Genomic DNA, 15,745 nt, shown 5'->3' on the forward strand with positions numbered 1-15,745 from the left:
ATCGGAAAATAAACTAATGAATTCTTTTTTCTGTATGTAGTTGGCAGCAAATTCGAGAAAGAATTCCGATTGAAATTAGTTTGAATTTTCTTTTTTAAAAACTTATAATTTTTAAGACTTTGCAAATAATTCGAAAAACTTATAATTTGGCTAAAAAATTCGATCTTTGAGCAGTATATGTGACTACTTTGAGAACGGAATAATTTAGTCTGAAAATTTTAAAATCTTTAAATATTTTTTAAATGAAAAATTGATAAAATTTTTGAACGAGATTGCTTCCTATTCTGAACAGTAGTCTACGTAAAGAAATAATTTAAGGGAGTAAAAGAGGCTATGTTCTCGGACAAGAATCATTTATTTAAATTTTAAATTTTTTAAATTTAATAAAAATCTAATAATTGAATTAAATTTTTGAAAACATAAAATTTATTTTTGGAATTTAATCCGTAGCATATTAATTTGTTTTATTTGACTACATATTATTTAAAATGATCAAGATTTTTAAGAGTTTTACCCTTCTCTTCTATGGTCACTATGTCCACTTGTCAAGTGCCATCATGACAAAGCACTGCCAGCGAGATCGTGTCCGCAATTGACATTCGTTGTAGAGACACATCAAACAAATTTATCCCACCACCATTGCCATAAACAAGTCATTGATTGTGAGTCAGACAATCCCCACTGGCCTTGAAGGTAACACAAAAGACCTCTATAGTCCCAAGAGCGAAAAGTAATTCGATTGGACCTAATTTCAATAGTTTGTCTTTGAATTCCGACATTGTTCTCATGGCCTGAAAAAAAAAAAATGGAAATTCATGATAAGAAAATAAACAAAAAAAAATAGAAAAAGTTCTCAGCAATCCAAGAATCAGATTTCAATTTTATTTAATTTTGTTAAATCAACAGTAACTGGGTAACTTAGTCAACGAAAGCCAACAAAGAAATCTTGTAATTTGTCCCTTTTTTTTAAAGTAACTGTACATACTACTTGTAATTGTTTGATTAGATAAACGTGAACTCCACGAAATTTACCGTTGGAAACGTGCTGCATCTTTTATTTGAAAAATGAAAATCAATGGCATTGGGCTATAAATAATTCTTAGAGAGAGTTATCTTATTTCTTCGCACATTTGGATATTTTTTTGAGTGGACAAAGTTTTCTGTGGGTCCCATGTTTTTTGTTCTAGGGATCACGTTCTCTGTACCGCAACGTATGTTGTATTTAAACACATAGGCCTGTCACTCAGGGGGTAGGATGGTCATTGCGCCTATCCCCATGTGTCTAGGCGTCAGACTTCAGAGGGAGTATTTGACAACTTCGTTATTTCGGTGAGTATATGAGGTGTTATTTGTCATTCTACCACATCTATTATTTATTGCCGTTCATCTTTGAAATACTTAGTGGTCAATGCGTGGAATGGTTTGATTTTAGAAAATTGAAATGGTGGGGTAGTAAGAATGGGTTCATGAATGGAGAAGAAACCAAAGCCCCATTTCCCCCAATATATATATACTATTAAACACCCAACCACTTCTATCATTTTTCATTTCTCTTATCTTCTTAAGAAGTTAGAAGAAGAAGATTGAAGCCATGAGAACTATCTTCATCTTATTTGCAACAGTTCTTGCAGTTCTCTCAATCTTCCTTTCCAGAAAACCAATCCGTTTATCACCACCTCTTCTTCCCGGAGCTCATGACAAGCTTAAAGATGCAGAAGTAATTTCACTTTCCGGTGTCGGAGCATTTGGCGGTGAGAGTATTGTCTTTGATCCTAATGGTGAGGGTCCTTACACCGGCGTCGCCGATGGTCGGATTCTTAAATGGCAAGGTGATGATAAAGGATGGATTGAATTTGCAGTCACTTCCGCAAATAGGTAACTATTCTTCTTCTTCTTCTTCTTCTTTTGAAGCATGGCCTTTCCAGAAAGAAAAAAAAAAAATTTAGTTTATGGAATTGGGTTAATCTTTAGTTCTCAAGTTCTTTCCAAGAGTAGTTTTCAGATTCACAGCAGTCAAGGGAGAATAGTTCCAGGAAAGAGAAGGGAATCCAAAAGAAAGCATTCGGAGAGGGAATAAAATATAGGGGTGCTGTTCTTTGTGCTGCGGCGTGCAGCCTGTGCCCAGGCACATGGGGTGGATACAATGACCACCTTGCCCCTTGCACAGGCTGCCCATGTGTGTGGGTGCAGGCTGCGTTACGACACAAAGAACATTCTTCCGTTGGGCAATTTATCATTGTCTAAGGGTAATGAGTCTTCAACCCATCGGGTTCGGTCGGGCTTAGCCAGCTCTCACGATACTTAAAACCTGCACGGCGATCGTCCATTTAAATATTCGGGTCAAAATTAAACGGATTATAAATGAGCTAGTGTAGCAGGTTGGGTCCTTGTACTAGGTCGGTCCTTGGGACTCGATCTCCATCCAAATGGGATCCATTGCTCCCCGTGGTCCCACAATGGATCTGATCGGATCCCAAAGACCAACCTCTTGTACAAAGATGTGATCCGGGCTCGAGCATGCGCAGGATATACTAGTGTTCTTTTTATCTATTAATTATTTTTTTGAGAAAAGTTTTTCTGTTCAGTAGTGTGGCCTATACTAGCACTCTCATGAGTTTATCTCTCTCCCCTCCCAAAACACTCCGATGTATCTATCTCTCTCCTCCTCAAAACAAGTGGACAAAATTCTTCTTCCGAACTTGAGCCCACCTAGGAAAATCATGGGCCATACTTCTCAGCTCATGGGTTTGGTTTGGGTTGTGATTTTTATGCTATCTTAGCATACATTACATATATTTTATTTTTACACTGGTTAATATTAAATAATATGAATTGGGTGGCTGTAACTTATTCACATAGAACCTAATGGACATTAAACAATTAGTTTTATGGTGTAGACAAAGATGGAAAATGGCAAAAACAATACCAGCTTGGCCCAATCTCGAGCTTTCTGGGCTTGGGCTTAAATATCCAAGCCCAACTTCAGGCTGGGCTATAGACCCAAGATTGGCTTGTGATCTTATAGAAACCCACCAAGCCTGGCCTTGTTGCACACCAGTAAAAGAAGTCTTCTGACCATAAAATGCTGTACAAGTGTTGTATCATCTCATTAGTAAATTCAGAAACAATTACTGAAAGAGACTGTAATTTTTTTTTTATTGGTGAAGGAATGAGTGTGTTCAAGCATTTGCACCCAAAATGGAGCATGTGTGTGGGAGAACATTAGGATTACAATTTCATCAAAAGACAGGAGATCTCTACATTGCTGATGCTTACTTTGGGCTCATGAAAGTTGGACCAAATGGAGGTTTAGCCACTCCATTAGTAACAGAGGCTGAAGGCAAAACCTTCAAATTCACCAACAATATAGACATAGATGAGGAAGAAGGTGTAGTCTATTTCACTGATTCAAGCACAAAATTCCACAGAAGGTATTATTAATACACATACTTTGGCTCCATTTATGTCTTAATTACCATATCTCTTATTCATTTCTATAAGAGTTTAAACTAAAATTCTTTGCAGAGAGTTTATCTCCATCGTTTTAAGCGGCGATACAAGTGGGAGATTCATGAAGTATGATATAGCAACTAGAGAATTGACAGTACTGATGAGAGACCTATTATTTCCCAATGGTGTGGCAATAAGCAAAGACAGATCTTTTGTGCTAGTTGCTGAGACTGCAAATGGTAATGTCCAAAAGTATTGGCTTCAAGGTCCTAAAGCTGGAACTCATGAGCTATTCGCGGAGCTACCAGGTTTTCCAGATAATCTTCGACGGAACTCTGATGGGGATTTTTGGGTTGCTTTGTACTCAAAGAAGGGAAATATGGAGAAGTGGCTTGAAACCAAACCTTCAGTAAGGAATGTATTAGCAAAGTATCCCTATATTGTTGAGAAAGTACAGACATTGATGAGTGGTTTGAAGGCACATGCAACTGCTATGAAACTGAATGAAGAGGGACAAGTTTTGGAAGTGTTGGAAGATGGTGAAGGAAAGACTTTGAGCTCCATTACTGAAGTGGAAGAAAACAATGGATATTTGTGGATTGCTGCACCAATGATGCCCATCATGGGTCGTATTAAGTTGCAGTAGAACAATCTTAGTTTGGGAAATTCTTAGAATTTTTCTATGAAATTTCGAATTTCAAGTTGGAAGTCAAGAAACATTCAAATTTGGGTAGACTCTCCTTGGTTTTTATGCATTTTAGTTTTGATCAGGCCTTCTTTTTATCTTGTTTTTGGTTGAATTGATCAATCTAAATGAATCGACCACATATGAGTTTGGATTCTCCAACAACATGCAATGCTGAGACTTTAATCCATTGCTTGCAAATTTGATTAGGGTTCTAAACCTAATCTATGGATGCTGTGATACCACATGTAGGATTAAAATCTCCAAAAGATATAATTCATTAACCCAATAAATTGCCATAGATAGATTAAGAATACCAAGAACTAGAGATAGAAATTGTAAACCTTAAAAGTGTAAAAGCGTACCTTGTTTGGGATCCATTGTGACATTGAGCGTAACGAAAATCTTTAAATCTCCAGAACAAGATACTGCTCTTCTATTCTTCTCTAGGTCACTGGTTAGATGAGAGAACCAAATGCAGAAGGAAGAAGAACACTATAGTGACTCTTCACCTTCTCAAGATGTCAGAACTGCTACTTCTGTATGTGTTAGGGTTAGAGGTGTGTTAGGTTTAGAGGAGGGACCTAGCTCTTTATTTATAGAATTTCTCAACGAGCCCACTCATTACAAACCCGAAGGTTTACACAAAAGCCCATACCATCCAGCCCATATTAGACTACTTAGAACATGTATTTCTAACTTATTTAGACCAATCAATTAGCTTACTTTTATTAAAGTAAAATTATCCAATTAATATAAGCCCACATGTAGAAATATTCCAACATTCTCAATAACATTGAAGCACTTTGCAAGATTTATATAATTCTTGATCTTGAAAATTGAATGGGAAACGTGGGCAAAGAGCTTCACACTTCAAAACTCATTCTAAGAATCTAACATGCCCTGATTTAGGGCTACGGATACAAATAGTTATAGTGTATACTTAAGAGACTATAAAGAGCAATCAAGCCAGAACTCTATATTATGTCTATGGTCCATGGAGGGTCTATCGTCTATCATGGGCCTCGTAGGTGTCAAAGCGGGCCTGCACTGGTAGACCCATTGGGAACCAAATGGTTAAAACTCGAAATTGAACCAATCGGTTAGTAAACGATTTGTTGCAGGCCTAAAGTATTAATGGACAAGGTTCTTTGAGCTGCCGGAAGAGGGTATGCTAGAATCCTCTCTCTCTCTCTCTTACATGAAATGACATCGTTGTCCTGCTATGTATGGAACCACTCTGTTCACCTCATTGGTACACTCCACTATGCTGCTTGCTCAAAGAACCCTCTCTCAATAAATAGACAGTTAGGTAGTAACTTCTTCTTATACTTCGGGCCGAGCCCATTAGTGATTTAGACCCGAGTTTGAGCAAACTAATTGGATCACCTACTATTGTAATACAAAGCCCAAGACAGCCTTAGAGAGAGCCTATCACATAAGCTTGCCAATCAGTTCCATTTGGTCCAAGGAATTGCTAGTGTGAACCAAAATCGAAATGAGAGCCAATTCGATTATGAAACTGTGTACTCAAACCAAGCCAATAAGAGGAATGGACTATAATATAGTAACTATATATTATGTCTATGGTCCATGGAGGGCCTATCTCCCGCCCATGGGCCTCGTAGATGTCAAAGTGAGCTCGCACCTGTAGACCCACTGGAAACCAAATGGTTAAACCCCGAAATGAAACTGATTAGTAAACTGTTTGGTGTCAAGCCTAGATGTAGGGGTGACTCTATTTGTAACAAAGCATGTTACAAACTGATTTTGTAACCGAACATTATATGCCCTTAAATATATATAGTTGTTTATAGTTTCAATAGATGGGTACCTAAATAAAGGGAGAATGTTTCTACCTGGGACGCAGGGGCCACGCTCATGCACAACAGGGGCCGCCCGCCGAAATGACCGTCATGCTCCCCATGTAGGGCGGAAATTCCGCTCCCTTTTGTGCCACCACATGTGCTTTTATTGGCTGATCCACGTGACATGGCCCTGCGTCCCACCTAGAAAACAGCGTCCCGTAAAGTAATTGCATATTTTTAAGTAACAGGTTGTTTAAAAATGTTTATTACCGGTGAACCACCACTACTACTGCTAATTATGTTGAAAGCATGAGCAGAAGAAACATGTGAAATACTAAAATGTTGAGGGTCCTCACTGTTAATTATGAAGGCCCAGGTGAAATTGAGTGCTCGCATACTCAGAAATCTGAATCTTTCTCAATGCGATACTTATTGGATCGGTTGAATTTATTTATTTATTTCTGCTTCTCTGGTTAGTAAAAGAATTTTAGAAGAAGGAAAAAATAAGAGAATGGGGTGCAGGTAAGGGTGTCAAAATGGAACCGAAACCAACCAATTATGATCGAACTGAACTGCACCGTATAAAAACGATGCAATTCTGATTTCATAGGTTCTATTACTGGTTCGGTTCAATTCAAAATCAAAAAATCGTCGATTAAACTAGAAACTGGATAGAAAATCAAGATTAAGAATATTTTTATTTGTTTAAGAATGTGGTTAAACACTCTAAAATATTAGGACTCATTGAGATTTTTTGTGAATTTCACTATGAGTGCCAAATTCATGAAGGGACGAAAGGTTTTAGTACGAGCATGTCTTGGTGGACTTAATTAATGAATTGAGTGGGGTTTGGATTGGTGATGTCCTCAGGTTGGTTTCCCTTGTGGTACTTTATGGCCTTGAGTAATCACTTAAAATTATCATTGCAACTAGCATTTCTAAGTGAACTTTGCCTAGAATTAGATGTGTATGAAACAATTTAATTTCTCCCGTATAACAAGTATATGAAAAATCAAATTAAAGGGTACAAAGGTGAAACCGGTATTACACATCGTATGTTAACTGGGTAACAAAAATTGAATAGAAACCGTTAAAACCGCACCGCATTTAAAACGATTCTGATTTTGGGTGATTCTTATCCGGTGCGATTTTGATTTCTACCTTGCAAAATGTGCACCGAACCAGAACCGCACCGTTTGACGCCCTTAGGTGCAGGGACAAACTAAAGGCCCAAAGCAGATACATTAATGGGAAAGGGGGATTTCAGTCTATTGATTTCCTCATCTTCCTTTTATTACACATCTTCTTTGCAAGATTTTGCAAACTTAGAGGAAAAATCCCCGAATTCATCGGTTGTGGAAGCCATCCAAGGTTGAAATGAAGAGTAATAGGAAATATTTTGTAACCGATATCATTCCTTGGGAGTTCAAACCCGCATATTCCGGCTGTTACCGTCGACACCGGCAAGTTAATTCCCCTCTATGGTATGTATATGATGATAAAATTACCTTAATGCCCATATAATAGAAACCCTTATCCTTTTTTCCTACCATATAACAAAAGTGAAATGACAATTTAATCCCTAATGTGACAAGAGCAATAGATGTCTATTGATGGACATAAAAGAGATGTTACATCTTATGCTGTAACCACCTTGGTTACAAACAGTTTTTCCCTAGAGATATTATTATTAATGAACAAGGTTTTATGAGCCGCCAAAAGAGAATCTAACTCCTCTCAGGTTCTTTGCCCGATTAGATTCGTAGGTTCCTCTCATAGGGGGTCAGAAATGATGACCTCACCCCTTGGCCGAACACACTGCCTGGGTGGGATGAGGTCGTCATTTCCACCCTCCCTATGAGAGGAACCTACGAACCTGACTGGGTAGGGAACCTGAGAGGAGAAAAATTCGTCAAAAGAGGGTACACTAGAATCCTTGCTCTCTCTATCTCTTTCTTACGTGAAATGACATCGCTATCCTCCTTTGTACAAAATTATTTTGTTGCACCCCATTGGTGTGCTCCTCTATGTCGTTTGCTCAAAGAACCCAATAGACCGTTAGGCAATGAACTAGTATCATCTATTTATAAAAACAAACTCAGTGCTAGCTCAGTAATGATTTATATCCAAGTTTGAGTAAACCAATTGGATCACCTACAATTATACTGCTACACCCGTGACGACCTTCACCTAAGCTTGCAAATCGGTTCGGTTCCAGGTATTCGATTCAGTCCAAGGGATTGCTAGTGTGAACCGAATCGAAGCGAGAACCAATTCGATTATGAAACTGTGTACTCAATCGAAACCAATTCAATTTGGTTCGGTTTGGATTTGTATTCAGTTCTAGCATTTGATTCATATTTGACTCATTTTCGGTTTGTATTCAATTCCAAATCTACCACTAGATTCACAAGATTAATTATAATAGTATCTCCAGTTCAATTTTGACACCCTCACTATCACCAATTATAAGCCACTTGTGAGGTGGGGTTTATTCCCACATCAGCGGGTTGGGGTGTGTGAGTCTGTGTTTATTTGCACTCTGCGGCCTTGAAAGGTTTGTTAACCCTTTTGAGCTGGTATGTGCGTGTGAGTTTGGGTTTATTTGCACTCCGCGGCCTTGAAAGGTTTGTTAACCCTTTTGAGCTGGTGTGTGCACTTGACCTAAATAAAAATTATAACCCACTTTAGTTAGGACATAATGAAAAAGTATACATGCTGCTTTGCAACAAAAAGCCCAAAAAAAAAAAAATAACGTTTCTTTCCCTATACATATTAATTATGTATCTCTCTTATTCATTGACATATTTTCCTTATAATATTAGGCTATGCTTCGAAGGCAAGAAAAGAAAAGAAAAGAAAAAAAAAATATTCAACAATTTTGAATTTGAGGAAAAAGATAGACACATAAATCAATCATTGTGTCATCATTTTTTTAAAAATTTTATTGGCTTTTAAATATAGATGTTGCAATTTATCTGATAAATAGAAAACCATATGGATTATCCATATGTCAAATTTCAATGCTAAAATCTATCTCTTGCCTCCGAAGGCCGTTGCACCTGGGTTACTGCACTCGTTGGCAGGAGCATAGCTCGGGTCATCTGACGTGTGACTGGGCCACCATCAACCCGACTTCCCTCTCGACGGGAATTGCCTGTCGCATGGCTGTCCCCGATCGTGAATTGTTCGCTTTGTCGGTTACCATGACTTATGGCTTTGACGTAGTATTTCCCACAGACGGTGCCAATCTGTTGCGGTGAAATCCGAGCTGTTATCCACCTGGCCGAACGGACCTACATAGGTAAACAACACAAGACAAAAGAGTGCCAGCCTGAGCCGGTTAGCACACTTCGATGCCTAAGTCAAATCTCTGCAATAGATAAGATTCTCAAATTCTAAGAGCTATAAAGTGAATGAGAGTCCCCTTTACCTGGAATATACATTACTATTTATAGGTTTGAATTGCTAGATTGGTATGAGAATTGTCTATTCATGGACGGTAGTTCTGGTTTCATGTAGTCCTAGGTGTCACTCTCTGGGCTTGACACCTGTCGGGTTAGAAATCATGAAGAAAGCATGACCTTGACCCTGCCAGACCTGTAGTTAGGTTAGTTAACCACCTTAGGCACTTAGAATTCTGAGTCTGATCTAAGTTGACTAGCCCGATCTGAGCTGACTCGGCAACCGATTGGTAAATTCGAGTCCGTTCATCCGTCAATTGATTGAACCGCTTACGAACATTATTCGCTCTTTTCATTCGTTATGGTTTGTGCTTTAGTCGAACTGGTCGGATCGGCTATGGGCCAACCCACAACGTGTCATCCGTTGATTGGTTGATTCCCATTATGGTTCATCACTGACAAAGCAAAATTTAGCTAAATATTCCTATTGATTGGTTGATTCCCATTATGGTTCATCACTGACAAAGCAAAATTTAGCTAAATATTCCTATTATAAGTTCTATTTCAATCCCTTATGAAACCGGGTTCCTTATTCCATTTCCACTATAGTAATCCGGAATGAAAGAATTTTCTACCCTACCAAAAGGAATAACAATTATATGACTCTCTGATCGATAAACATTACAATCCATTGTGTATACGGTAAAATCACAGAGAGAGTATATGGTAAAATCATACAGCATGGGCCATTTTGGTACGCTGCAACATGGCAGACTAGATGGAGTCCTAAAGTTTAATCACACAAATCACACACCAATCCCAAAAAGTTAACCCACTTTTAGGACCATGGAATGGCCTAAAGTTTATAAACTGAAAGTCCCTAAGTAACCTCTCTCTGCTCACATGTATCTCCTGTAACGTCTTGTAGTCTCTCTTCTTCTGTAACTTCCATATATTTCTCGTAACGTCTTGTAGTCTCTTTTCTAAAACTTCCATATATTTTGCGTAACCTCTCCATTTCTCACATCTCGCTCTACACTCTACAGAATCATGGTTGCTTGTTTTAGTTCTTGTTCATCCGTACCTGCTCTGGACATAGTCTTCTCTGTTTACCTGTCCACATTTTCCCTAGTTGAAGCTGGGGATAATGGTGGGTTTAGTGTTGATATTATCCACTGGGATTCATTGCTCTCTCATTTCTGACCCATCAGTTACTCATTTTGAGCGTCGGTAGAATGCGTTCCGCCGATCAATGTCCCACGCCAATAGTTTAATACAATCCGCAATCTCTCCATTTGAAGTTTCATCACAGGTTGTAACTGATAATAATGGTTCTTATCTCATGAAAATGTCATTTGGAACTCCACCAGTGGAGAGGTTCGCAATTGCTGATACAGGTAGTGATCTTATTTGGATTCAATGCAAGCCTTGCGAAAAATGTTACAAGCAAAAACCTCCTCTATTTGATCCTAACAAGTCATCAACCTATCGAAACTTATCATGCAAATCTAAAGAATGTGATCTGATAGCTGGTGAAGGTAGAGTATGTGCACCTGGAACTAATGATTGTAAGTACAGCTATTATTATGGGGACGGATCATCTACTAAAGGGTTTCTTGCAAGTGAGACATTTAGATTGGGTTCTACTAGTGGTAGATCAGTCGATTTACCAAATAAAATCTTTGGTTGTGGGCACAACGAAGGTGGCTCCTCCTTCAATGACCGAGAAAGTGGTCTAGTTGGCCTCGGAGGGGGTCCGCTATCACTGATTTCGCAACTGAAATCATCTATTGGTGGCAAGTTCTCCTACTGCTTGGTCCCTTTTGAGAAGGAAAATGTGACAAGCAAATTGAATTTTGGTAGTGAAGTTGTCATTTCCGGTGATGATGTTGTGTCTACTCCTTTAGTGATAAAGGATCCGGCTACATTCTATTATGTGACCCTTGAAGCAATTAGTGTTGGAAACAAGAGATTGGCATACATGAATTCATCCAAGGCTGTTGCTGATGAGGGAAACATTATCCTCGATTATGGTACAACATTGACATATATCGAATTTGATTTCAACCGTAATCTTGAATCAGAAGTGAAGAAATTAATTCATGGTGAAACTTTTGTAGATACTGAATATTCTCACTTGTGCTACAAACCTGGTACTGATGTCAATGTTTCAGTCATTGTCCATTTTTCAGAAGCCGACGTCAAGTTGAAACCCCTGAATACTTTTTTTCGGAGGTCTGAAGAAGCTGTATGCTTTGCCATTGTCCCTTACCCTAGTGTTGTAGTAGATCAACCTTAGTTTGGGAAATTCTTAGGATTTTTCTCGCAAATTTCGAATTTCAAGTTGGAAGTCAAGAAACATTCAAATTTGGGTAGACCCTCCCTGGTTTTTATGCATTTTAGTTTTGATTAGGCCTTCTCTTTATCTTGTTTTTGGTTGAATTAATCAATCTAGATGAATCGACCACATATGAGTTTGGATTCTCCAAGAACATGCAATGCAGAGATTACACTACTTGTTCAATTACTGTAAGGAAAAAACAAGTAATAATATGAAATTAATTTTTGTTTACCAATCACTGAATTAGTGAGATTTATTCTTGTTGCTTATCAACCGATCTTGAGAGTACAGCTTGCTATGGACACTCAAGATCGATATCTTCTCATATTGGGTAACACAGATCATATAGAATATACCATGTATTGGTTTAGATCATATAGAATCATACCATGTATTGGTTTAGATCATATAAGGATTCCAAATCTCTCTCAATCTCCTTGTAATCACATGTGCTCCACCGACTAGGGCAATCTCTTGTAACCATTATATATATTACTCTACAGTGTAGAGTCTATTCAATGCAAATAGAATATTTCAGAATTAATATGGTATCATAAGCCTTTTATTTTCTACTCCAACGAGCAGCTTGGCTCCATCTGAAGGTAATACTCACTAGTTCATTAGCAAGACTCACTACGATGTAGGGGAAAATAAACTTAAGATTGTTTCAAAATAACGTTAGAGAAATAGACAAGACCTCCTCTCTTTATATAGGAGAATGAATATTTTTCAGAAAGAGAGAAGAGGCATTTGCGGAAATATGCTACTCAATTTATCCTCTAAGGAAACTTACTGTACAAGAGGTCTTATGATGGCATCCAACTGTTATGTGTAGATGAGGATCAGGCTCAAACCATTATGAAAGAAATCCATCAAGGAATATGTGGGCCACACATGAACACAAAGATGCTGGCAAAAAAGATTCTCAGAATGGGATATTATTGGGCAACAATGGAAGCTGAGTGTGCTGTCTTCGTAAGACGATGCCATAAATGCCAGATATTTGCTAATATTATTCATATTCCTCCAACAGAGCTACACTCATCGCCCCGTGGCCATTTTCTACTTGGGGAATTGATGCAGTTGGCAAGATAACCCCAAAAGCTTCTACTGGCCATCAATTCGTATTAGTCACCATCGACTACTTCACAAAATGGGTGGAGGCTCAGTCTTACGCGGTCTTGACTTCCGCTAAGGTGGCAAAGTTCATAAAAGAGAACATCATCTGCAGATTCGGCTTACCTCAGCAATTGATTTCAGATCAAGGCTTGCATTTCCGAGGAAAAGTGGAAGAACTCTGTAACCGATTTGGCATTAAGAGGCATAAATCTACTACTTACCGTCCACAGGCTAACGGGGTAGTAGAAGCAGCCAACAAAAATATGAAGGTCATATTACAAAAGATGGCAGATACACACAATGACTGGGCAGAGAAACTCCCATTGGCTTTATGGGCATACCGGACATCCATCTGAACCTCTACTGGGGCAACCCCATACTCTCTTGTGTACGAAATGGAAACCGTATTGCCCATAGAAATTCAAGTCCCTTCCCTTCGAGTTTTACTCGATAGTCAATTGCCAAAAGGAGAATGGGTAAGGGCCAGATATGAAAAGCTCAATCTCTTGGATGAGAAAAGGATGAAAGCCATGGACAATCTCAAGAAATATCAGCAAAAAATGGCCAGGGCATTCAATAAAGGTGTACGCACTCGAAGCATTGAAGAAGGAGATTTGGTCCTAAGGGAGCAGCGAGCTCCTATTCACGACCCAAGGGGAAAATTCTGACCCAATTAGAGCGGACCTTACAAAGTCAAGACCATATTGCCAGGCCAGGCGGTTCAACTCTCTGACCTCAATGGAGAAGATCTTTGGGGATTAGTCAACATGGACCAATTAAAGAAGTATTTCGTCTGAGTTGCTTGAAGCAACATGAACTACGTTTGACCTGATTCCTCCCAAGGGATACGTAGGCAACTCGATACGTTCGAGTGCGGTCTAAAAAAAAATAAAAAAGAAAAAAGACAAAAAAGAAAAAGAGAGAGCAAAAAAAAAAAAGAAGAAAAAAAAATAAAGAAAAGAGAGGGCATTGTGTTGATCTCCTTTCGCAGTTCTGCCACCCGGCATCCCCTGTAAAAATAGGAAAATCTCGTCATTTGGCCTTCAGTCCATTCTTGGACTTAGTTTAGGTATAGGGTCATTTAGAGCTGGTTATTAACAAAGGACTCATTCGTTCTATGTCACAAAGTGCTAATATGATCTTTGATGCAGGTAACATGCAGGAACGAAAGAAAGAAGGGCTAGACGAGCAGTTGCACCAGTGGACTCTCCGGATGCATATGGATGGTCCTACTCTTCTAGATGACCTCCATCTGGCGATACTAGGCAGGATCAAATGCTTCAAGATTCATCATGACTTACTTAGGGAAGTGTCAAGATGCTGGGATCCTCAGCTGCACGCCTTTCATTTTGGAAAAGTCTGGCTGACTTCAATTATTGAAGAATTTTGGGCCTGTATGTTAGCACCCCCTCGAGGAAAATTATTCCTCCCGATCATGCAAAAAGAGTAACTTCTCAAAACTCTGGAAGAATTCTTCGGCATGAATAAGAAAGAGATAAAGTAGATTCTTAATTATGATAGGGTGGATGCGTTAAAAGTTGTGAAGATCTTCAACAGCCACAGATTTGAAGAAAAAGGTAAGATCCGATGCAGGAAGCGGGCATACTTATCTTGCATGATTTGGAAGTACCTACTAATAGCTCCAGGAAGAGGCATGTCTCCAATGATTGCCGAAGTTGTTAAACAAATAGAAGGAGGATGTGACATTGTCCCCACCATTTTGGCAGAAACTTTCAAAGGATTCGATATCATGTGTCAATCCCAAAGATATGGAACAAACTTCTTTCTTGGATCCCCGGCATTGTTCCAAATGTGGTTGATTGAAAAATTGAAGTTAGTGGAGCCAATTCCATGTCCTCGCTTTCAACCCATGCATTATCAAATGAAAAGAGAAAAGTCAGAATTTCACAAGATCCGAGATTGGATGGAATACTTGGATGGAAGAGGAGTTCAAGAAATTCAATGGAACTACCCTTGGATGAAGGCCGAGATGGAGGAACCAGAAACACCCGGGTGCAATCATGTGAGATTCATGGGTTTGACTCGCACTAATTTTTATATCCCCTCCTTAGCATCTCCAAAGCAGGAACAGCCTAAGTCAAAGAATTTCAGAACCCCAGAGATGTTGATGCAAGAAGTGATGATTCTGCTATCCGAAATACGGGGAAAAGTGTTGTAAATAAGTGATATCAGACTAATGTTTCTTTTGTCATCTCTCATGTAATTGAATCTCATATCAATGGAATTTGTGCTTCTAGGAAAAGGGAATGATTTGATGCAAGTAGCAAGTAGAAGGGAAGAAATATACAATAAATATCTTAAAAAAAAAAAAATGTGTACAAATGATTCGTTTTCTAAAGAAAAATAAACAAAAAATAAAAAAAATACATAATAGTGACAATGTTGTCTGTACAAAGTAAAGAGAGAGAGAGAGAGCAGGAGGAAGGGTCACTCCTCGGGAGAATAATCCTCTACATCCAAGCCTCCGCCCTCGCCACTCTGAGACATCCTCAGAGCATCTCTCTCAACCTGAGCCTAAGCCAAATCAGCCTAGAGACCCCTGTTCGCGAGTCTCAATCTCTCATTCTCTCTCCGATAGTAGTCAAGCTCAGTCCTCTACAAAAGGAATCAAAAAGTTAAAACATCAAGAGATGCTCATAAAAAAATATATATAAAAAAAAAGAAAAGAAAAGAAAGGGGGTAAGAAGTTTACCAACTGATGCGTCGCCTCCACGCGAGTCATTATGACCTCATCTAGACTCGCCATCATTCACCTCATATCAGCGTATCGGCCTGCGTCCACCTAAGTGCAAAATATATTAATAGGGTTAGCAAATCATCGGACTAAGTAACAAATATATAAAATAAAAAAAACATATTAATAAATATGGTTACCCCGTCGTAAGGTAGCAGAAGACCTAGATCTCTATCCTCAGAA

At 38.7% G+C, this 15,745-nt stretch overlaps 2 protein-coding genes across 2 annotated transcripts; both read left to right on the top strand.

Moving 5' to 3' along the window:
- Window positions 1–1,591: 1,591 nt before the first annotated feature.
- On the top strand, window positions 1,592–11,748 carry LOC122641423 (protein STRICTOSIDINE SYNTHASE-LIKE 10-like). The gene is made up of 4 exons (XM_043834660.1): window positions 1,592–1,875; window positions 3,168–3,431; window positions 3,526–4,156; window positions 11,727–11,748. Exons 1-3 carry the CDS (start codon window positions 1,592–1,594, stop codon window positions 4,094–4,096), a joined length of 1,119 nt encoding a protein of 372 aa, XP_043690595.1. The 3' UTR covers window positions 4,097–4,156; window positions 11,727–11,748.
- Window positions 10,600–11,646, top strand: LOC122643334 (aspartic proteinase CDR1-like). The gene has a single exon (XM_043836969.1). The coding sequence runs from the start codon at window positions 10,600–10,602 to the stop codon at window positions 11,644–11,646; it is 1,047 nt and encodes a 348-aa protein (XP_043692904.1).
- Window positions 11,749–15,745: the final 3,997 nt, after the last annotated feature.

The sequence above is a fragment of the Telopea speciosissima genome, chromosome 10 (genome assembly GCF_018873765.1).
Source record: "Telopea speciosissima isolate NSW1024214 ecotype Mountain lineage chromosome 10, Tspe_v1, whole genome shotgun sequence".
NCBI lineage: Eukaryota > Viridiplantae > Streptophyta > Magnoliopsida > Proteales > Proteaceae > Telopea > Telopea speciosissima.

Coding starts and splice junctions, on each gene's coding strand:
- LOC122643334 (XM_043836969.1), top strand. CDS start 10,600: ATGTCCCACGCCAATAGTTTAATACAATCCGCAATCTCTCCATTTGAA.
- LOC122641423 (XM_043834660.1), top strand. CDS start 1,592: ATGAGAACTATCTTCATCTTATTTGCAACAGTTCTTGCAGTTCTCTCA. Junction 1,876..3,167: donor GCAGTCACTTCCGCAAATAG/GTAACTATTCTT, acceptor TTATTGGTGAAG/GAATGAGTGTGTTCAAGCAT. Junction 3,432..3,525: donor AGCACAAAATTCCACAGAAG/GTATTATTAATA, acceptor AATTCTTTGCAG/AGAGTTTATCTCCATCGTTT.